The 25,138-nt window shown below is 39.2% G+C and overlaps 1 protein-coding gene across 1 annotated transcript in view; it reads left to right on the plus strand.

The window, feature by feature from the left end:
* Positions 1–25,138, plus strand: part of LOC126252593 (kazrin) — a gene marked incomplete at its 5' end in the record, with an annotated part of 708,940 nt that overhangs the window by 528,363 nt on the left and 155,439 nt on the right. Inside the window, 2 exons of the mRNA XM_049953495.1 lie at positions 856–1,174; positions 20,886–20,975. Coding sequence (XP_049809452.1) covers positions 856–1,174; positions 20,886–20,975 — 409 coding nt within the window. The remainder of the gene's footprint in view (positions 1–855; positions 1,175–20,885; positions 20,976–25,138) is intronic.

Consider the following 25,138-nt stretch of genomic DNA (forward strand, 5'->3'; position numbering starts at 1 on the left):
CGACTACAAGTATTGTTGAGGAATGATGGTGGACATATTGAGCATTTCCTGTAAAGAACATCATCTTTGCTTTGTCTTACTTTGTTATGCTAATTATTGCTATTCTGATCAGATGAACCGCCATCTGTCGGACATTTTTGAACGTTTGTATTTTTTTTGTTTCTAGATGATGTTCTTTACAGGAAATGCTCAATATGTCCACCATCATTCCTCAACAATAACTGTAGTCGAGGAATAATGTTATGAAAGCACTGTAAAGCATGTCCGGAGTTATGGTGAGGCACTGGCGTCGGATGTTGTCTTTCAGCATCCCTAGACATGTCGGTCGATCACGATACACTTGCGACTTCAGGTAACCCCAAAGCCAAAAATTGCACGGACTGAGGTCTGGGGACCTGGGAGGCCAAGCGTGACGAAAGTGGCGGCTGAGCACACGATTATCACTAAACGACGCGCGCAAGAGATCTTTCACGCTTCTAGCAATATGGGGTGGAGCGCCATCCTGCATTTACATCGTACATTCCAGCAGATGTTTATCAGCCAGGATGGGGAAGATGTGATTCTGTAACATATCGGCGTACCTCTCACCCGTCACGGTAGCAGTTTTGCTGTCCTGCGCCATCTGTCGGACATTTTGTGAACTTTGCTTTTTTTTTGGGGGGGGGGGTCTAATAAAACCCCATGTCATTCCAAGCATGTGTGTCAATTTGTACCTCTCTATCTACATTATCCCGTGGCTTATTAAGTTTTCAAATTTATACTGACTTTTTTATCACACGCTATATCCAGAGCAGGCACTCACTTCATTGATTGGATCTACGGAACACGATGAGTGGACTGGTGTGACCACCGCAGGCTCGTCGGCAGCTGGCGGCCGTGCAGGGCGGCGGCGCCGTGGTGCTGGCGGGCGGCGGCGGCGGGCCGGGCAGCGGGGGCGGCAGCGGGGGCAGCGGCGGCGGCGGCGGCTGCCTGTCCGACCAGGAGAGCCTGGCCTCCATGTCGCTGTCGGCGTCGCGCGCCAACGGCGGCCTGGCCACGCCCACCGCGGGGCTGGGCCTGCTGCCCGGAGACCGCGGCAGCTGCAGCGCGGACTCGGGCGTGCGCGGCAGCTCCGACCGCGAGTCGGGCGGCGCCACTTCGGGCGGCGGGAACCTCTCCGACTCCACCACCGACGGTCAGTACGCACGGCGTTTCCCCGCTCTCTGCTAACTCACAGGATCACCCGACCAGTGTTCAGCCACACTGTTACGATCAGTTTCTAGTTGGGGCGATTACAATGCGTAGTTGACGTAGGCCGCGCGGTCCCTTTATCATTATACTGTTGTTGTTGTGGTCTTCAGTCCTGAGACTGGTCTGACGCAGCTCTCCATGCTACTCTATCCTGTGCAAGCTTCTTCATCTTCCAGCACCTACTGCAGCCTACATCCTTCTGAATCTGCTTAGTGCATTCGTCTCTGTGTCTCCCTCTACGATTTTTACCCTCCACGCTGCCTTCCAGTACTAAATTGGTGATCACTTGATGCCTCAGAACATGTCCTACCAACTGATCCCTTCTTCTGGTCAAGTTGTGCCACAAACTCCTCTTCTCCCCAATTCTATTCAGTACCTCCTCATTAGTTATGCGATCTACCCATCTAATCTTCAGCATTCTTCTGTAGCACCACATTTCGAAACCTTCTATTCTCTTCTTGTCCAAACTATTTATCGTCCATGTTTCACTTCCATACATGGCTACACTCCATACAAATACTTTTAGAAACGACTTCCTGACACTTAAATCTATACTCGATGTTAACAAATTTCTCTTCTTCAGAAACGATTTCTTTGCCATTGCCAGTCTGCATTTTATATCCTCTCTACTTCGACCATCATAAGTTATTTTGCTCCCCAAATAGAAAAACTCCTTTACTACTTTAAGTGTCTCATTTCCTAATCTAATTCCCTCAGCATCACCCGACTTAATTCGACTACATTTCATTATCCTCGTTTTGCTTTTGTTGATGTTCATCTTATACCCTCCTTTCAAGACCCTGTCCATTCCGTTCAACTGCTCTTCCAAGTCCTTTGCTGTGTCTGACAGAATTACAATGTCATCGACAAACCTCAAAGTTTTTATTTCTTCTCCATGTATTTTAATACCTACTCCGAACTTTTCTTTTGTTTCCTTTACTGCTTGCTCAATATACAGATTGAATAGCATTGGCGAGAGGCTACAACCCTGCCCCACTCCCTTCCCAACCACTGCTTCCCTTTCATGTCCCTCGACTCTTATAACTGCCATCTGCTTTCTGTACAAATTGTAAATAGCCTTTCGCTCCCTGTATTTTACCCATGGCACCTTCAGAATTTGAAAGAGAGTATTCCAGTCAACATTTTCAAAAGCTTTCTCTAAGTCTACAAATGCTAGAAACGTATGTTTGCCCTTCCTTAATCTTTCTTCTAAGATAAGTCGTAGGGTCAGTATTGCCTCACGTGTTCCAACATTTCTACGGAATCCAAACTGATCTTCCCCGAGGTCGGCTTCTACCAGTTTTTCCATTCGTCTGTAAGGAATTCGCATTAGTATTTTGCAGCTGTGACTTATTAAACTGATAGTTCGGTAATTATTATATTATTATACATCCCAGAAAAAAATTAGTACACCCACTTAGAGCATTCCAATTCACTCAAGATTTGTTGTTGCAACAGTGCATACTGAGCATATGAAATGATTACATTTACAGATCAATAGCACAAGTCGTTCTGAGGTATCAGGTATTGGCCCATGCTGGACCATCCACATTAGTGTGTATACGGGTGGCATCTAGTCGATTGTACAATGGCGAATACTGCCTGGAATACCTTATGCCATACCTGTTGGACCTATTCATGTGCTTCTGTAAAAGTTGTCAGTTGATGATTTGTGTAAATCACTTCTCATCCCATCTTATCCCGGATGTGCTCAGTTGTAGACAATTCCGGAGATTGTGCTGCCCGAAGAAGTTGCTGCACATCCGTATTAGTATGTGTATGAGTGGCATCTAGTCGATTGTACAATGGTGAATACTGCCTGGAATACCTTATGCCACACCTGTTGGACCTATTCATGTGCTTCTGTAAAAGTTCTCGGTTGATGAGTTGTGTAAATCACTTCTCGTCCCATCTTATCCTGGACGTGCTCAGTTGTAGACAATTCCGGAGATTGTGCTGCCCGAAGAAGTTGCTGCACATCCCTATTAGTATGTGTACGGGTGGCATCTAGTCGATTGTACAATGGCGAATACTGCCTGGAATACCTTATGCCACACCTGTTGGACCTATTCATGTGCTTCTGTAAAAGTTCTCGGTTGATGAGTTGTGTAAATCACTTCTCGTCCCATCTTATCCTGGACGTGCTCAGTTGTAGACAATTCCGGAGATTGTGCTGCCCGAAGAAGTTGCTGCACATCCCTATTAGTATGTGTACGGGTGGCATCTAGTCGATTGTACAATGGCGAATACTGCCTGGAATACCTTATGCCACACCTGTTGGACCTATTCATGTGGTTCTGAAAAAGTTGTCGGTTGATGAGTTGCACAAATCACTTCTCGTCCCATCTCATCCCACACGTGCTCAGTTGTAGACAATTCTGGAGATTGTGCTGCCCGAAGAAGTTGCTGCACGTGTTGTAGAACAAGTTGCGTGTTTGGGCAGGCATTATCCTGTTAGAACAACACACCACCTTCCTGCTGCAACAACGGCAAAATAATGCGTCTAACAACATTCTGCACATGCTAAGTGCTGGTTAGCCTCCCCTCCAGAAACACCAAAGGTGAACGAGAGTTGTAGCTTATTGCACCCCTACCCATAAGGCACGGGGCGGGGCCAGTGTGTCTCCGACTCACATGCAGGTAAAAATCTGCTTTCATCGCTGGAAACCACGGCATGCCATTCCGTCTCCCAAGTGATCCTCCGACAGCACAATAAAGCTGTGTACGTCGATGCTGTGGCGTGATTGGAAGACGGACTAGAGGTGGGCCTGCCCCGTACCCCTGCTGCTAACAACCAGTTCAAAACAGCTCCTGTTGACACATCTAGGCTTGCAAGCTCTTTTATTTTTCCTGTGGTGTCTGTAAGGTCTGTAACTCCTGTAGTTACAACACCATAAACCTGGTGGGCATCTGTGCTGTGCAGATGGCCACAATCGTGTCTACAGGGTGAGAATTTTCACATCACCAGCATTACACAACTTATGCAGCACATTGAACTTGTGTGGCAGTTCTCCGAAACGACCATCACGCCATACCTAAGTACAGAATGTGACCCCTTTCAGGCCTGCTCAGTTGTTAGGAAGCACGAGATTTTCTCTGTGGAATGGTTGCCTGCATTCTTCACACATTTGCACCACTCTGTGCATTTCCTATCAAAGGGTAGAGACGGATGGGGCCGTGGTAGCTATGTCTCTATGCCATCATCTGGCAGGCAATTCTTAAACAGTTACCAATACATCTACTATTCCCTGGGTAGCATATGCCATCATCAGATCAAAATCGACGTCATCTTTCCAGGTGTACTATTTTTTTTTTTTTTTCTGACAGTGTAATTTTTTTTTTCTCATTGGTTTACCGCAGTGCACCACAACATCCCTTTCTGTGCCAGTCTCCTCATGCCAGCGTAGCAAAAAAATTGGTTGAAATGGCTCTCAGTGCTACGGGACTTAACTGCTGAGGTCATCAGTCCCCTAGAACTTAGAACTACTTAAACTTAACTAACCTAAGGACATCACACACATCCATGCCCGAGGCAGGATTCGAACCTACGACTGTAGCAGTCACACGGTTCCAGATTGTAGCGCCTAGAACTGCTCAGCCACTCCAGCCGGCTGCCAGCATAGCACTTTCATTCCAAGTTCTCAGTTCTTTGTTGGATGTATGATGATCTCTGTCTGCTTCTACTGTTTTTGTCCTCTATGGCTCTCTGTAGTACCATGGAAGACTACTCCTTGATGCATTTACACGTGTGCTATGGTCCTATACCCTTTTCTTGTGACTTCTTTCCCACAAACGTGGGTTGGAACTTTAATAGTGGCAGCTACTTATTTACAGTTCGTAAAAAATATATATGTGTTTCAAAGTTTTACTGACTGACATTCTGTCTCTAAGCTGGTCATAGGTTGTGTTCCAAAAACGAACAGCACAGAGACAGAAGTGATGACACTTTCTGCAGGACCTGACCATCATTTTGCAGGACAATGCTCAAGCACATACAGTGCAAGCTGTTACTGATTTGTTTGACTGATTGGGCTGCTAAGTGCTATACCACATACTGCACTCCCCTGACTTAAGCCCTCGTAAGTTCAACTCGTTTTCTAAACTGAAGGAAACACTTAACAGCATTTGTTTCAGGACTGCTACAAATTTGTCAGGCAATAGACCACGCCGCTTGAACTGTCAACACAACTGGCACTGCTAAGAGCATCCTACGACTTCCACATCACTGGTAACGGGTTAATCACAATGCTGGTGACTATTTTGAAGGTCAGCAAAACTTTGAAACACGTCTCTATTTTGTATGAGCTGTAAACAAATAGTTGCCACTATTAGAGTTCCAACCCTCGTATTCATTTCCTCAGCACTTCTGCAGAGAACTTCTTCATTTCTTATCAGTCTGAAACATAACAGTTCCCAAGGTTAGGCTCCCGTTCCTGATACTACCCAGTTTGGTATACTTGCACGTGTACACAGAGCAAAAACATGCTTTGAAATAGCTGACTTATGGAATATGTCCGAGAAAAATAAAAATATCTTAAAAACAGAATTCCATGCCTAATAATTTTTAAATTATTCACCTTGACACAACTTGAACCCAGTATACACTCACACTGTGAACTAACACTGAATACCAACATGGACATTGCACACAACACAGTTATTGATACAAGCATGAATCCAGCAGCCGTTGAGAGAAAGAGAAAGGAATGTTATTTAATTTTATATTTTAAACTGCAGCAAACTTAATTAATCAGTACACATAACCTGGTTTTAAAATTATTCATAGTAATTCCATCACAGTTGCTTATTATCAGGCTGGTGACTAATTTCAAACTCCCAAGTTCATTTTCAAACCAGGCCTATTAAAGCTGCACCAATAGTGCTTGGTTAGGCAACAATAAATTCACGAATAAAATACATAGTCATGTGGAATATCAGACCAATTTCATAATGCATATGTAGTCAGAAAATGCAGTTGAACTAGTTCCATCACTTTGTCTATTACATGTTCCTCAAATCTGATATTACATTTATCACTAATTTCACGTCTTCTTCCCCTCAATACTTTCTTTCTCTAGTTTACTTGAAAACCATATTCTGTGCTCATTAGACTGTACATTCCATCAAACAGGTCCTGTAATTCTTCTTCCCTTTCATAGACAACAGTAGTGCCACCAGTGAAACTTATCATCGATATCCTTTCACCCTGAATTTTAATCTCACTCCTGACCCTTATTTTCCTTCACTGCTCCTTCAATGTGAAGATTGAACAATAAGGCATGAAGGCCGACTCCTTGTCTTATAAATCTGAGTTGGCCTACGGCTAACTTGATCTTCCATTCTTGCTGTTCTTTGTATGATCTTATGTATACTGTATATTATCTATCTTTTCCCTACAGCTTATACATACACCGTTGTGCAAAACATAAGGAAAAAAGTGACTTTGACATGATATTCCACTGCCAGGTAACATATCCAACAAAACTTGGACCATACATAGAAAGAACTGCTACAGCATAGCATAGAAGGTAGCTGAAAGAAATGCAACAATCAGAAACAAACACTTTTATTCAAATACAATAGTTGCAGTGAAGTCAAAATGTGGGACGTGGTTCTTAATAGGGTATGTGATCATCATGGACAGCAATGCATACTTTGCAATGTGCTCCCACAGTGGCCACAAGGTTGGTAAGGAGTTTTTGTGGTAGGCTGTTCCATTCATCCACCAGCGCCATTGACAACTGCTCAATTGTCAGCACTGTATATGGACGTACTGCAATACATCTCCCCACCACATCCACAAATCCTCGATGGGATTCAAGTCAGGGGAATGGTCAGGCCAGTCCATTCACCGAATATCCTCTTGTTCGAAGAGCTCCTCCCCCTATTCAGTTTGAAGCATTTGTGCATTTTCATCGACAAAAATGAAATAAACACCAAAATCAGCCTTGAAAAGATGCACCTGGGGAAGGAGTACAGTATCACAATAATTTTAACAATGAGTGTACCACATGCAATGATTCAGAGGTCAGTGCACCCATTTAATACTACACTTCCCAGCACCATAACACCTAGACCATCAACAGTGTTCCTGGATGCATTACATGTTCCCACCTCTTGATGTATGGAAGTATGTCCAAAATCACTACTCAGGCTGAATCTGCTCTTCTGTGAGAAAAGCGTGTGACCTGACTCCTCGTTGGTCCAGTTCCTATGTTCTTGGAACCATCACAGATAATACTACCCATGTGTGGTTGTCAACAGGACACAAGGACACAATATACTAATCATTGGGCGAGAGACCACCCCCATGCAGTTGCCATGTCACCATAGAGTGTGAGATTGTGTGCTTCACTGTGCTGTTAAATGTGGTTGCAATTGCACCTGCTGTTTCATGTGGGGCCCCTTCTTGCCCACTGCACAATGTAGCAGTCATCTTCTGCTGTAGTTGGCTGTGGTCAACCACTTCCTCTCATTCAGGCAGCAGTGCCTGTGTTTCAAAACACACCCCATGCACATGAAACAACGATACTTAGTAACACCAAATTCATGGGGTACACTCATCACACTTCACCCTCCTTGCAGTTTCCCGATGATTATTCCCCTTGTGTTGTCTCTGGACCATGTTTTAATGACAAACACCATCACAGTGCAGTGTAACTGTTCTCTGATTGACACATACACACACACACACACACACTCTCTCTCTCTCTCTCTCTCTCTCTCTCTGTCTGTCTGTCTGTCTGTCTTCTCCCCTTCTTTCAACTGCCTCAGACTGCAGAGCCAGCTCAATTTGTGAGCTATAGTCACAATGATGCATGCCTGGGAGACCTCTGGCAACATGCTCCCACACTTCCATTCATTTCCACCAAGAAGTTAATATATTTGTAATTACTTATATTTATAATTATTTATACTTATAATTGCTTATATATTTAGAATTATCTATCTCATCCTTCGGTTTTGCAGAGTGGTGAATTTTAAACATATTGCACCATTTTACATTGTTGAACAATTTTTCTTTGTCAACATATCCTATGAAAATGTTATAATTTTTCATAAATCTTACCTCCACTACCACACACATTGTCAGAAATGCCACTTCAGTGCCTTTATTTTTTCTAAAGCCAAACTCATCCTCAATTTTTGCAATGTATATTAAGGTAAACTGGTATGTAAGGTGTTTGACAAATTGTCCATATCCAATCATTCACTTATAATGGGTAAAGAAAGCACTTTATTCATGTTGCAGGAGAAAGATCCTATAGCACTGTTGCCTCTGTGACTGTTGAACTGCTCGATCTGAAAACTTTTTCTTCATTACACACAATGGCACTATTCCTTCATGTAGTGTGAAAGTTGACAAGTGTATCTGGTTAACGGGGAGGTAACTGTTAATCAGTGTCTTTTGGTGTAATTATTTTTAGGGCTTAATTATGTGTTATTGATGGTTGGAAAAAGGGAGAGGATGATATCCAGGACTAGTATAAAGCCTACTTCTGTCAAATAACACCAAAGAATACTTTAACTGTAACTTGGTCCACAGCTACTATGTGCTGTCTGAATAATAACATTCTGCCATGCTGGATGTTACTGGATAAAGTAAAGCTTTCCTTTGTGTTGTGTCCTTTACTACAAAGTTTCAACTGTGGAGCCATTTTCAAATGTTCACATAGTCTAACTCATCAAAATGAATGTATGAGGTTAGACTCCTAACATTCATCAAATCACACAATGTTAAAACGTAGGGGGTTGGCTGGACTTCACAATTAAAGGCTGTGCTGTAATCAAGGCAAAATAAAGGGATATGTTAATCTGTCAAAGGGCCAGCCAGTGTGGCAGAATGTTATTGTTCAGTACCAAGAGGGGAGTCCCTGTCTAAAAGACAAATCATCATCCCCTGCCCTCACTCCTAAAGATACGGTGGAGAGGTTTACAGTTTACTCCAGGACATGGGCGTGAAGTTTGGAGACCAGGAACCTTACATCCTCACTTCTCACCCATTGCTGGCCAAATTATCATAGTGAAAATTTCTTCCACAATCAAGATTCAAACAAGGTATATCAAAGTTGAGCGCCATCATATACTAGTATATTTGTTACCTCACCTACAGAGACATGTCCCAAAATGCAGTAGGGAATGATCTACAGTTTTTGGGCTAAGAGGTACCATATCTGCTATAAGGTGAAGTTTGCATTATGTTCTTTGCCTCTACATCAAGGAATAGCAAAGATACATGTACCATTAATGGACTGCATGAAAATCTGCTATTACAAAGTGTGAGAGCCAACTGACACACTGCATAGCACTGTTTCACTATTCAGATAAAGCCATTGTATAAAGTCATTTTTGTGTCCACCACAAACCTCATTGTCCAACAAGACTGATGTCAACTGGAATAGTTCAATGAAAACTACTCGAAGTGTGTACTAAACCTTTAGTGTGGAAATGATACTCGGGGTAAATGATCTGAAACTGAGTAGCATTTTTTGATAAGAAAAGCTGTATTTCAGGCAGCTTTATGTCTTAAACAAGCATTTTGAGGCACATGTTTGTAAACTGTTATTTTTCATAGCAAAAATCTACCTCCCTCATCAATGTCAGTAGCACTGCCTAAAGAAACACACACTTGTCTCTAATGTGTCCACAAGTGTTTGCAGTTCATGGCTTGTCAAATATGGATCATTACTCATAACCAGAACTTGCTGATTTCCATTTATATGATGCAATAGGATGTAATGCATAGCAAGCCTGATGTAATCTACATACAAAACTTTCACAACACGAGACATCCAAAGTGGAAGAAATACTCTGTTATGAATTAAGACCTACAATAGATGGTTTCATTTAGACCACATAGAGTTGGCCAAAGACCTCAAAAAAGAATTGCTCTTTCAGTATTATTTGAGGATATGGTGTTGGATCATGTTGGAGAAGATTCATTATGTGAAATGCATACTTCAATGAAGATATAGTAGCGAGTATTGGTGGAGTACCAGTGTGTGTAACCAATGAAGTCAAACAATAGTTGTTATGAGTTTAAGTTGTTGTTACAAGTTGTAGCCCATTTATGTCAATAAATAAACCAAATATTCATTTTCAGCCGTTAGCTCAGTATCTCAAAGAACACAGTACAATTTTCTCCACCATCTGAATAATTTTGATCCTTAAGGTTCGGTATCCTCTTTATACGGGGCTTTGGAGCTAACACATGGTGCCTGTATGCATGTTAATTATGGAGAAGACCTGGAACTGAAACTTCCTCATAGATTAAAATCATTTGTTGGAATAGGCTGCCACTCAGGCATTTGCTTTGTGCAGGAAAGAGTCTCACCAACTGAGTTATCTGAGCATACTTTATCCAGAAACACCATTTTCTCTGTAACTGTTAGACAGCAGTTTATTTCACCACAGTTTAGGTAAGTTTAGGTACACATAGGTGTGATATCCAGGTTGAAACATGTCTTGAAGCTTCCGTTGGGTCACACCAAGTCCCACAACCTTGACTGTGACTAGAATCCATGCTCTCTTGGTGATGTGCAGCATGAAAGATGAATTATGCAATGTACTGCTCTACAGATTTAACCCTAGCACCATTAAGGGGAGGGGGCAAAAATTGCCCACAGTATTTGTTTTATTTGTGTAATATATCTATTTGTTGGAGTGAAAAAGTAAGAATTTAGGTAGTTGTAGAAAAATATCTAAGAGTATGTGCTGTCATGGTTTTATAATTTTTGTGAACTATTTAAATCTGCCTATTATATTTAATTTAAGTGTGGGCAGTTTTTGCACCCCCGCCCCTCCTCCCCCACCCCCTTAGACATTGGTGAGACAACTTTTCTCATTAAAATATATCTCAATATGTCAGAAATAAATGCAGTTTCTGACTGTTGGTACCGCTCTGTCGTGTTGCCATTGTTATTTTGAAATAAAACTCTTTTGTTCTTTGAGCAGTTGTACATTACTCACTGTTCAAATAAAATGTCTCATCAGCATCAGAGGTTTCTCACAGATGAAGAGGTGTCAGTTACAATAAATGAAGCAAGTGAAGGTGATGAAAGTGATCCAGAAGAAGATGATACAGTTGTGACATACCGTAGTGACACAGCAATTGAAAATGAGTCAAGTTCACTGAGTTAATCCCCTGATGAACAGCATGCAACTGCTTCCAGCATCATTGTTACAGCAAAAAGTGGTAGGGAATATATTACTGCACCTCCAAGCCAAGTACGCAGGTCAGTACAAAATATAGTGAATTTTTGTGAACGTTTGACTCTTGAAGACTTGACCTGTAGTGTGTCAGAATATTTCAAAAAGTTTATAGCTCTCGAAATAATGAAGGTTATCGTGGACTATACAAACCAAGAAGCTCATAATAAGGACTTAAAACTTTCAACCATTAAAGAAATGTATGCCTTCATTGGTATTCTGATACTCATGGGCACAAATAATAACACTAGACTGCCTCTTGAGGACTTACGGGGGAAATTACTGGGAAAGAATATCTACATAGCTACAATGAGTTGTATTCGATGTGGAGAACTTCTGCCCCTGATTAGATTTCATGATAAAGAAACAAGAACCAAAAGATGAAAGCAGGATAAGTTTTGCCCCCTTTCTGAAGCTTTTGACAAAATTGATGAAATGTTTGTGAAATACTACATACCAAGTGCAGATCTAAAGATCGATGAAATGCTCTCCCTATTTCGAGGAAGATGTCCCTTTGTCTTTATGAAAGACAATCCTGGGAAGTATGGCATATTGATTAGGATATTATCAGATGCACACACCCAGTATGTTCTAAAAATGAAGGTCTATGCAGGGAAGCACGAACAACCTGTCGAGGAACAGAGTGCAAAGCCAGTTGTTAGACGCCTAGTGAATCCACTGACAGGAAGTGGAAGAAATATAATAACAGATCATTATTATACATCCTTAGACCTAGCCAAGGAGCTTTACAATGGTGACAAGTTAACTTTGGTGGTAACATCAAAGAGTAACAGAAAACACATACCAGAACAGCTAATGAAGAAATAGGGTCAAGAGCTATTTTCCTCTAAGTTCTTATTCACAGATCTGTAAACAGGCAATGCACCAGTTACCTTGGTTTCATACATCTCCAAACTGAAGCCTACTAAGAATCTCATACTTCTTTCCACACAACACAATGATAACAAGGTGGATGAGTCAACAGAGAGAAAACAGACAAACATCAATCTCTACTAGAATGAGACCAAAGGGGGCATGGACAGGATTGATCAAATGACCAAATGACATGACATCATTCAGTTAAACAAGGGATGAGAAGGTGGTCATTATCTCTCTTTTCACCTTGATAGATGTTGCCTGTCTCAATGCTGGAACAATTTTCATGATAAATAACCCAAACTGGAATAAGAAGAAGCATAATGTAAGAAGGTTGTATCTGCTAGAATTAGGTCTACAGCTCATTGGGCCAGATGTGGAACAGAGAGCAAAGAATATCATGGGTTTACAAAAGCCTATCATCACTGCAATGGAAAGTGTTCTAGGGAAAATGCTGCCCAACATTACTGCAACTGTTCAATCTGTTGAATTTTATTCAGGAGGAAGACGTCACATCTGTTTGAAGAGTAAAAACTCTAAAAAGGAAAAAGACAAGATGACAAAAGTGTCTATAGTTTGTTGCAGGTGTTCCAAGTAGTCTGTGTGTGTTCCACTCATTCTGCAAAAACAATCATATGCAAAGGTTGTGAAATTGAAAGTGAGTAGGAAAGAAAAACTCAATTCTAATTTCTGATTTTGATTTTCTGTTTTCTTATTTGTGGTTTGCTATTGTATGTTCTTTTATGATTTCTTAATGTAAGTCTGATGTATATGAAAGTGTTAGTTTCATGACAAATTATATAATAATAGTTCTCATATTCACTACTTTATTTTATTTTATTTGTATATGTTATGATGTTCCTGATAACTTTGGAAAGTGTGTTGCAGCCTAGTAAAGAAATTCCTAGTTCATTAAATAATCAAAACAAAACAAACAAACAAACAAAAAATGTTAAAATGTGAAAAGAATGTGAGGACAATTTTTGCCCTCCCCCCCCCCCTTCCCCCCTTTAGACATCCATGTGACGGATCTGAGTTTAGTGGTGCTAGGGTTAATTACAAATGTTTATTGGTGAAACTGGATTATTACTCTGCACTGCTACCCAAATAAAATTGTTCTAAATAAGCGTTGCCATCCTTGCTCTGACCCGTGAGACATAGTTAAACTCCTCACTACTCCAGTATCAATAATCAAAGCTCTGTAGTAATCCCAACACTTTTGGAAAGATTCCAGGATCAAATCACTGGACTTTAATATGTACACTGTTTTCAACTGGCTCTGAGCAACTTCTGCCAATAATCTTCATGATAACAAAATGGGAGTACTGTTTAAGATCAAGACTAAAGCCTATAAAAAACTGGCTCGTCAACTTGAGGCTTACAAAAACCTCTTTCCCCCAGCTACCACATGATGGCCCTGTAGTGTACATAACAGAGACAGGACAAATGCACAAGTGTGGCCCAGAAATGATTTTCTACAAGGTTTTTATAAATAAACCACCAATAGTTACAAAGAGTTCCCCAAATCAAGTCCATGAAATAAGTTCACTATTGTCATAAGTAGAAAGCCAGACAGTCTGTAGCAGGTTACAATAAAAGAAGTCCCTTGCAGACCCAGTCATAGTAACCCATTAGCACTTTGAAGACAACCAATGAAGTCAAACCAAAGAGTAGCAAACAGCTGATTCATGGTAATGGCTATTGTTCGAGATCAATACTGGGTTACATAGCTAACACATGAGACAATTTCCCATGGGGTGTGTCTGGGCCAGTGGCACTACCTGCATAATTTAGTTTTCCACCTTCTGAGGACGTATACAAAGCCATTGCATCATCTGCATGTAGTTAGTGTCCACTCTTTGTGGACTAATGTTTGAATCGTTTTGAGGCAGGTATGTGTGAGCTTTAATCTGTCAATCTCTCATAGTTTCGGAACTCCACATATCTTTTAGAGCCTATGGAATATGGTGGATAAAAGTGTAGCTACATCCCAAAGCCAGCTTCCAGAATGAATATTTCACTCATTCGTGGTGTTTAAGCCCTAACATAGCTTCCTGTCAGATAACAAGTCAGCACCAGATCAAGACTAAAGCCTGTACTCTTATTTGGCCATACTTTTAACATGTAAAGGAATTTATTATATAGTACAGTTCACAGTGAAACAGAAGATAAAGTCTGAGATGTACATTTTCTTCCATAATATCAAAACTAGGCTTCTGCTATTTACTTTCATGATGGGTCACATTTTAAAGCTTGACAGGAAAGGTGAGTGTCAGCATGTCTGCCAAGAAATGTTGGACAGCATATACTTTACAACCATCGCTAGAAGAGCACAAAGCGATAGAAGCTTTGTTAAAGTTTGTGTCCTTCTCTAGGAGTGTTCATTTACTTGGAAGGCAATGCCAAACAAGAAAGTTATAAACGTACACTCAAAAACCACGTTCATGTGAACATGTATGCACTTTTATGAGAATGAGATCTTGAAGTAGGAGAGTACACTTCACTACACAGTTAAAAGTATGTACAACTGAACACTATTATGAGTGGAACAGATTGCTGTTTATCATGAAGATGACATGTTGAGTTACAGGCAGGTACAATGAAAAGAGTGTTCATATAAGCTTTTGACGAAAGCCTTTTTCAGAAAAGAAAAACACACACACAGATTCACACAAAAAAAGTATATCTCACACAAACATGACTGCTGTCTACAGCTGTTCCAGTCAGACTGCAACTGAATGCTATTGAGTGGGAGCAACAATCCAGAATGGGAAAACGAAGGGGGAAGGATAGAAGAGTATGGGTGGGGCAGCTGCTTCTTGAGTGGTAAGGTGTGCCGATTCCCGGCATGAATCCATCTGGTGGATTAGTGTCGAGGACTGGTGTGCCGGCCAGCCTGTGGATGGTTATTAAATGGATTTCCATCTTCCTCGGCATATGTGGGCTGGTTCCCCTTATTCTGCCTCAGTTAAACTATGTCAGTAATTGCTGCACAGACACTGTCTCCACATATGCATACACCATAATTACTCTACCACATGAACATATGGGGTACACTCATCCGGTATGAGACATTCCAGATGGGGTCCACTGGAGGCTGAACTGCACAATAAACCTGGGTTCGGTGTGGGGTGGCAGGTGGACTGCTGTGGCCTGTTGCCGGGTTGTTAACCACTGACAGCTATGGTGGGACGAAGCCTCTCTGTTATTTCTAGGTTCCCAGTTCAATATACAATGTGTGGGGGAAGAGGAATCAGCACTGCCTGGTGGAGATTGCAGGGATTTGAGGTGTTCAGACAAGCTTGCCAGGCACAGCTTCAGGAGGCTGTGTGGGAGGGAGGGGAGATGTGGGAAACACGAAGTGGAAAGGAGACAAGCAGAGAAGGGGGAAAGACCAAAGGGGTGTGTCAGTGGAGGGTAGCACACATTGATGGTGAGGGGACGCAAACTGGGGGGAAATAACAGGATAGAAGGGGTGGAAAAGTTGGGTAAAGGGTGTGGGGACAGTAGGTTACCATAAGTTGAGACTTGGATGATTTTGGACATGGAGAATGTGTTGTAAAGGTAACTCCCATCCGGACAGTTCAGAAAAGATGATGGTGGAGGGAAGGCTCCCGATGGTTCGGGTTATGAAGCAGCCAATGAAATCAAGTGTGCTATGTTCTGCTGCATATTGTGCTATAGGATGGTCCACTTTGCTTTTGGCCACAGTTTGGCAATGGCCATTCACCCTGGTGGACAGCTGGTTGGTAGTCATACCAATACAAACAGATGAGCAATGATTTCAGCAGAGCTGGTATATGACATGGCTGCCTTCACAGGTGGCCCTGCCTCTGATAAGGTAGGATAGTCCTGTGACAGGATTGAAATAGGAAGTGCTGGGTGGGTGGATTGGGTAGGCATCACACCTGGGTGTCCCACAGGGACAGCGATATAATACCTGTAGCAAGGGGCTGGGAGTGGGAGTGGCATAAGGATGGACTAGAACATTGTGAAGGTTGGGTGGGCAGTGTGACACAACTTTAGGAGGGGTGGGAAAGACCTTAGGTAGGATGTCCCTCATTTCAGGATGTGATGATAGATAACCACAGCCCTGCTGAAGGATGTGGTCTGAGACCAGATCATGAAGATACCATCAATGAACCAGGACACCCTACCCTCACATACCAGAAATTAAGATGAATATTTCTTTAGATGCATATAGGCTCACATGTATCCTACAAAAACATGTGCTGAACAATACAACTGCCACTATTAGCCTGTGGCATGAATACTTCAAGCCCAGACACAACTACATGCTTATATCTTGCACTATTTCCTGCATAACTAACTTAAAGATCACATACAAATTACCTGTCCCACTAACTCAGGAATAGATAATATGAAAATGACTCTGATTTATTCATGAATTTAATCTCTCCATTCATATCTTTTTCTCTATTAACCATGTCATTTTCCAAGTGAAAAGAACTTGGAAACATTCGACTAACATTTATTTTCTAACCACATCTTCTGCTTATAAACCTTTTCTCCTGTATACTTAAACTGGCAGCAAATAATATATCCTTCATAATACCTGTGTGATCAATGCCTGAGTGGCTACAAAATATTTCCGTACTCCATCAAGTATTCTGATTGTTCAGTAGTTTTATATAATTTTCATGTGACTTGATCAAGTTGTTCACTACCAATGCCTTTCTTTTAAGTCAATTTTTTCTGCTATGGTTGTTGTTTAAGCCATATTAACAGTTCAGATCCTTGATTTTTATTATTATTAATTTCTGGTTTCATTAAGAAGTGAATTTGTGTATTAAGTTTCTTACCCAATAATAAACTACAATTTACTGAAATAAGATTAAATCCTTTTCCCGTATTGGCTGTAATCAATAGAGAATAATGTAATAATGTGACTACAACATAGTCTTGTCTTTTGCATGGCCTCACTGAAGACTACTTCTTAGTACCTGCATCAGTTTGGCACCTGAGCCTGGAATGATGAAAGAATTGTGCTGTTATCATTGAATTATCTAGACACATTAAATCTCACCTGCATCTTTGCAGCAAGTGTTTTGCTTCCACAATATTCTCATTTTGGTACAGATAAAATTACAGCAACCTCTTCCATTGCTTATTGCCCTTGTGATTGGACAGTCTCATTGGAAACATTGAATCTTCAAAGAGGAGAGAGAGAGAGGGAGGGTAACCTCAGGAAAATCGACTCCTTTGAGAGAGATCAATTCCCCATACTCCTCACAATAAATAGTTCAGATGCAGACATAATCAAATAATGTGTTCGGGGAGGGGTGAGGCAGCTTGACCAACACAGCTTTCACAGTAAAAGGATTTTTCAGTTGTTAGTGCCAACATGCTAACATACACTGATTAAAAGTGACTTGTATTTGAAAGTGTAATAAATAAATTTAACAAATCAGCTTTCAGAATATTGTAAGTATACATATGGTCACTAAAACTCATCAGATTGATCTGTAACGATTGAGAGTTACATATTTGCAGGGACGACACAGTTTCTAGCCCAATGTGCTGTCGTAATAGGGGAGTGCCTCAGATTTTCAGAATATGAATACTGGTCTCTGTCAGAACTGCATTGCATATGATAATATGTAATTTCTAGAAAAAATTAAGAGTCTTGTCTTTTGAATAAAACACCAAACAGCAGAAGAGGACTTAGTTTTTAATTACAGCTTGTGACAGGGCCCAGAGATAAACAGTGAAATATAGTTTTATGAGTTCACATGTACACATTATAAATAATTCATACCTCTACATGGCTCTCTTTTTTATTGTTCACAATGTTTGTAGTGTATACATTATGTGCTAGAGAAATGTTGAAGAGCAGTTTCACGATACTAATTAACTGATATTTATATTCATAAGCAAGCTTTTTTTCTCTCTATGTGCTACTGATTCATTTTAGTAGGCTGCAATAATATACTACTGTTTGTAAAAAGTGAAACAGTTAAAATAAGTGGTCTGCAATGTGCCACTATAAGAGGAAGTGTAGAATAGCAGAACCATAATAAGTGATTTAAATGGCAGAGAGGTGGCATGCATGTAGGTGTCACAGCACCTTCTTTTATGTGACAAGGCAGGTCAGTGTTACACAATACTCATTAAGTGCAGAGCCATCTTATGAAGTGGAAACATGTAACCAAGTGCCATTATGTCTCACCAGCATCACAGGGTGGAATGTAGGCATCTGAGTGCATTCAAATGGGGCAGAATAATTCATCTCCGGGGATGGGTCTGTCATTCCATGACTTTGCAGCTTGTACAGAGCATGCTGCCTCAATAGTGAGGCAGATGTGGAACCAGTGGAGAGAAGAGAACCATACACATCATTGATAGGGTACTGAATTACACAATGTGACCACAGTGCAAGATGACCACCATCTTGTCCATTTGATTACAACAGACAGAACAGCTTTGTCCACAGTGTTGGTGTGATGTTGGAGCACTGCACCAGGTGCAGACATGTCTGCATTGATGGTTTGACACCGGCTGGGATTGTGGCATGCATGCCATTGCTTTGGTTCCCATTGATCAGAACTCACCAACAACACAGAATGCAATGGGCACGTGAATGCCAACATTTGTGTGCTGAGTGGCAAAATATGGCATTTTTGGATGAGCCCACTTCTACTTGTCCTACAGTGATGGCTGCATACGCATTCAACATAACCTTGGTGAATTCAATCAAGCAGACTGTATTGCTGAGCAGCATAGCAGACAAATGCCAAGTGTGATGGTTTGGATCATCTTTGCCTATATCATAAAGTCTTGCCTCCTACATCTTCAGGGCAATCTGAACAACTACTGCTACATAGGGAGGTTTTACAGCCTGAGGCACTGCCCTTCCTGCAGGCCATTCCACATTCCACACTTCAGCAAGACAATGCCCAGCCACATTTGGCAAGGAATGTACAAGGCTTCTTTGAAGAACGGCAGGTACCTGTGCTTCCCAGGCCTGCTTGTTTTCATAACATGTCTGGGATGTGGTCAGTCAGCAAATTGTTTGTCCAGGTCCTCCTGCAACTACAGTTTATGCTTTGTGGATGCATCTACAAACTGTATGCAGAGAATTCTCCAACAGTATATTCAGGTGCTCTTTGATTCCATGCATGACATCTAGTGGCTCTGACTTAATCACTTGTCGGTGCTTCTCCATACTGAATTTCCACAGTCACAGTGCATGTACAGGTCTGTAATGCTAATCATATTGGTGGAATAAAGTTCATTGTGGACACATCTCTTGCTCTCAGTGTTTCACTTTTTCCAAATTCTAGTTAATAATTATCATTATTATTTCAGATTATTTAGAAAATTATGAAGAACTAGTTATTGAGCATGCAACAAGAGAGTTTTGTAACAGCTTTCATCATTAGTGTGGAATTGATATAGAATGTTACTTGTAACAATTTTGGGGTGGTATTAGTAGTCATTTTTAACCAAATTAGAACATATTCTTTGAGTAGAATGGTTAAAATCATGAAATTAGTGTTTTCATATTGGAGTGTTCAACTTACACAACTACAGGAAATAGAAAACAAATATGTTGAAACACTATTTTAACCATGAATTTCCATGATGACACAATAGCATCTTGCTGTATATCCCCTGAATATTATCCCTAACATATTAAGCATATTTTTATAACGCATACAAACATTACATGAGACAAGTTGCAGTGTGTAGTATTCTATATTTGCTGCATATGAATGGCACCTGTGTAAGAATCTTCATCTTCACTATTCAGTTAATTGCATGATAGGATGCACTTAGCACAAACGCTTCTTCTGCTCTGTTTGGATTAATTATATGCAGACACAATCCTTAATCAGCTAAACAAAATAGTTATAATTTTAGGTGCTGAATTTTAGTCTAATGCATGTGACCTACTATTTGTTAGAGACAGAAGCTGATTAGGAGAGCTGCCATTGAAGCGTCATTGCCTCATGAATACTTATTTGTCCCAAACAGTTTATTTAATCTGCACTTGTTTTGCCAAATAGTAAAACTTCTGGAGTCATTACAGGTAGTATATAACAACTACCCAGAATTGCAGTCAAACATAAGTAGTGCTTCATGCAGATGATAAAAATAATGTACTGTAATCAATTGACCTGAAATTCTCCTACAGAATTAAAAAGCACTATGAGGTTGGGGTTTCAGATCCTGGTGACAATTTTTTATTGAGTTATAATGTTTGTAGAGTAAATTATATTCTTACTATATTAAAATAAAATTGAGAGGTAGACTGTATACAGACAACATACAGAGTACAAAGGTTCTTGATGTTCTTTCAAACACATGCATGAAGCAGTTAAAGTAAAAACACTGAAAGTAATAACAATAGATTATCTGGGCACACAATTGTTGAAAATGTTGACTGATTGATGTTAAGTAACAAGCGCTGGTTTAGATATGAAATTTTCTGTTGACTGAAACTTTCATTAACATAACACACAAACAGAATATTCCTGTTTTTACAACACATCAATAAAACTCATTTTAACTATTGGGACTGGTTGAACAGGAGTTTTTGGTTCCAGGAACACCCACAATCACCGTGGAAGGAAGCAATGTTGATACGGACTCAGTATCTTTAATATCCTACATAGCCACTCCACATACCTGTCAATGTAAGTGGAGTTATTTTCACAATACAAAATGTTTTTCCCATTCAAAAACACAATTATTTTTTTCATTGAATAGACCTTTTATTAATTTTCTAAGTTCGCAGTTCCATTTGCCTCTGAGCCATGATCAAAAACATGTCTCAATACATGCTAAATCATGAACATATATTCATTCAAAAATCTAATGCATTCCATCCAAGTAACAACAGAGGTTCTTTAAACGTTTTTGCATCTTGCTTAATGAGTTCATATACACCAACATAAAATTCACTATTAAAAGTAAATGCATAATAAGTGACTGAATACCACTCATCAGAAGAAATTAATTCTTTGAATAGACATTCTTTCTTTAATGCTTTTATTTACGTTAACTGTTGTTTGTTACCAAAGAGTAATCCATCAAACAAAATTAAACTAAGTAAAAAAGCCCTTGAAAACTCAAACAACAAAATTATTTTAGAGTCTTAGTAATTCACCATATATTGTTATTCATTTAGGATTGGTAAAAATTTGAGAAACAAATTCAAAATTTTGGCCTTCAGTACCTAATCCACTTTAAGATTTTTTTCTAATACCTACTGAAGTTGTCACCTCTGAAAATGCTTAGTGTATGTGAGAAAAATAAAAATCAGATGCAAAGAAGCACCGTGTTTCGAACTTCTACGTTGTGCCAGTTGTCACAGGCCTGTTAGAAGAAGGCATTCCAGTTATAATACAATCATGCTAAAAACATCAATGTGATATTCATAACAACCTTCATGACTTTGTTCACATAATGCCAAAAGTATTAAAGTTATTAAACTAAAATTTTATATGCTTCCTTTTCTTGAGTACAGTGCTTCTTTCTGCATACAGGACTTACAACTGCTTACTTCTGTGGTATCTAATTGTGAATTTTATACATGTTGTCAACCCAACATTTAACTCAGCAATGGTGAAAGGTCATGTTTGTTTCCAGGCAATATCATCACTACTAATACAAAAATTGTACGGCTGTAGCAGCTGGTACTTCAAGAAGATGTCTCATTTTATTTTTCTTATGAGATTTCACTTGCATGAAGTATTGCACTGAACATATTTATAATCAACATCCTGTCACATGAGTGGAAAAGTCTTTTCCTACCTACGTTGTTCCATAACTTGTCTTGGTACTTAATGATTTTTATTATTTCAAAAATGTGTATTCCCTCTAAAATAAGTCTTATGAGGGAAGATGTCAAAAACAGAAAAAGAACTATATACATCTTTTAAAATTCACGAATTTTGTATTGGTTTTACTATCAGTTGTTATTGCTGACCATAGCTATCTGTTGTGTACATTGGTATCACAACACTGACATATTTTATGTATTAGGTATGGAAATATATTTGGCTTTTGTCATCACACATAATATTTATCCATAGATTCCTGTACTTTTGGCAGTACTGATAGCAAATTTTTATGAGCCATCTTTTATGTTATTTGTATCCCTGATTAGCTTAGTAAAGGTTGTCTCACAAATGTACTTCCAAGATGTCACTAGATCAGCATCCCTTCACTCACGTATCTGTTGTAATATTATTGACATCTGACTTTAACAGATATTTATGCAGTAAATGACAAGTCTTTCTGTGCCCTAGTTATCACTCCTCATAAGGGCATGGACACTGCTGCAAATGCAAACTAATATAGTTAAGTTAGTGTCTGAGGATGATATAGACTACTAACTTCTTCAATGAATTTAGCCACTTGTTTTCTAAACACTGATAAACCATAGTGGTTAGTATTATACATCATAATCCTACTCATTTATCTGGTATCATGTACTTGAGCCATGTACTAGCTTCATGCTTATAGCAGTAAAAAAAATGCAAAAAAAATTGAGCTAAAGTTACTGGTCAATAATAAGCCAATGCATCATGAAACATTTCAGTTGTATTTGTTTTCCAAAACTGATAGAACATGCCTGTAATCATTTACACTGTATCTTGCACATATCTGTAGTCCCATATCTTTAATTCGCACCTTTTTATAAATAGTAATTATTAAGATATTGCTGCTTCCTAGCTAGAAATCCAGAATTCTAATTTTAGCACTGATTAACCATCCATTAAATTTTGGCACAATTGACCATTTTCTCGGAGAATATTTACTGGTCAAATGATTTAGTTCAGACTATATGCAATTCTTTTAATAGATACCCTGGAACTAGCACGTAATTTTACTGTGAGAGTGAAAATAAATTTTCTTTTAACAACAATGTGCAGCAAGCAGTGCAAGCTTATAATCTGCTCAAATGAATCCAAGACTGAATGCTGCTCACTTCTTTACTTGATCTGCCAACTTCAGAACACTTGAATGATAAGTTTGGTTGGCTGGTACAGCTACAAATGCACGTTTAGCTTAACAGAATTCTGAAAAAAATTGTTTTCATTTCATTACCCTAACCTTTATAGTAATATCTTTGCACATGAAATACTGTCACAGGCAGATAAAGACTAGGTAAGGCCTCGCCCCAGAATCTTTAGTAGACTTTCATCTACAAGATGAAGATTTGTAAGTGCTGCTAAAATGAATTAACTTAATTGCTCACAAGTTCTGTTGAACAGTTTTTATTTTTAAAACATTTATTTTTATATCTACTGTTGCATAAGTGTTAACATAATAATTTTTCTAAAAAAAATGTTAAGTAGGAAGAAGATACATCACAATTACATACAATTCCAACAAAGGCCAACAAGTAGGAACACCAGACATATTAATTCAATGGCCCAGTTATTCTATTTGTCATATTCTGTAGACTACACATTGAAAAAGGTACTTCTGGAGTGTGGACCAATTCAAGGTTAAAATTCAAAAACTTAGCACCTTTCTGAAACTAATTTAATACCCTGTATTAACAATTAACTATCGCTGAACCGTCATACACAGTGCTTACACAGGTTAAAAAAAAAAATAAAAAATAATAATTTAAAAAAATAATAAAATTAGCAGGAAAGTCTTTAATTTGGGGAAAAAAGTTGCTGCTTCCTCAGTGTTTCTGTAGTTGTCATTCATTTACTAGTGCTTTTTAATGAAGGAGTTTACAGTTCTTGAATATAGACAGTCAAATAAATTCTAGAAGTGACTAATATCACATAGTTTAAATTTTGTTTTGAATTTGCAGAAATTTTAAGCCTCTTGCTTTTTGTCTACTGTTAGCATGTTATAATTATTTACACTATTTTTTCATCACCTCATTGAGTACAAAATTTCTGGTCACAAAAATTTTTGCTGTGAAATTTAATTTTCATTTAGCTCATTTTGTATAATGTTAACTGCATTATCATCTGTCCATAACAATGTGATCATATGAGGATAATGTTTCATTGAACAATTTTCATACATGAAACCATGCTGCAACATGGTTGAAAATGATTTAGGCTATCTTTTTGTTATTGTTTCTCTGCACTGATATGACAAGGAGGTAATTAAAGTTAAACTTCAACAGTATTTGCCAGAAACCCAGAAGTAATCAGAGCAGTTAAGAGTAGCAGTTGCAGTAGCAACATTAATAGTAACATATCAGATAATTAAATTAATGGTAAAACAAAGCCAAAATAAGTAAATTATTTAAAAGATGTTGAAAATCTTCAAATTGTTATCTTTACCTCATCAGCAGCTTCAACACTTTGGAGACTGGAAAAAGCTTACTGGATAACCAGATGATATCAGCAGCAGTATGATAGCACATGTTATAGCTAGTAGGAGGAGGACTACATACATGAAGAAGGTCCTACCACTAGATATTAAGCATTACTTTATGTTGGCATCTGGACTATGTAGTTCTGAATTGGTACTATGTTGTGTACAATCATTGCCAACATTATCAATCCTCCAACATCAATTACACAATTTGTGGTGTATGATAAAAATAGTCCAATAAAGAACCATCCACCCAATCGAACAATACTGTAAGTAGTAATACCATCCTACATTCTCTCATCATAGTAATATTAACTGAAGAAGTACAAAATGACTGCTAGAAAGCTGTGGTGTGACTTTAATGAGTGACTAGTTCTGATAGTATTATCATCATCTGGCCAAATGAAACAGTGATACTAACTATGGCAAGCCATTTACACACATGCCATTTAACATTATAAGCATTTTTATATGTACCTGTATAACTGACATAATCTATGAA

Source organism: Schistocerca nitens, chromosome 4, assembly GCF_023898315.1.
Source record: "Schistocerca nitens isolate TAMUIC-IGC-003100 chromosome 4, iqSchNite1.1, whole genome shotgun sequence".
In the NCBI taxonomy this organism is placed as follows: Eukaryota; Metazoa; Arthropoda; class Insecta; order Orthoptera; family Acrididae; genus Schistocerca; species Schistocerca nitens.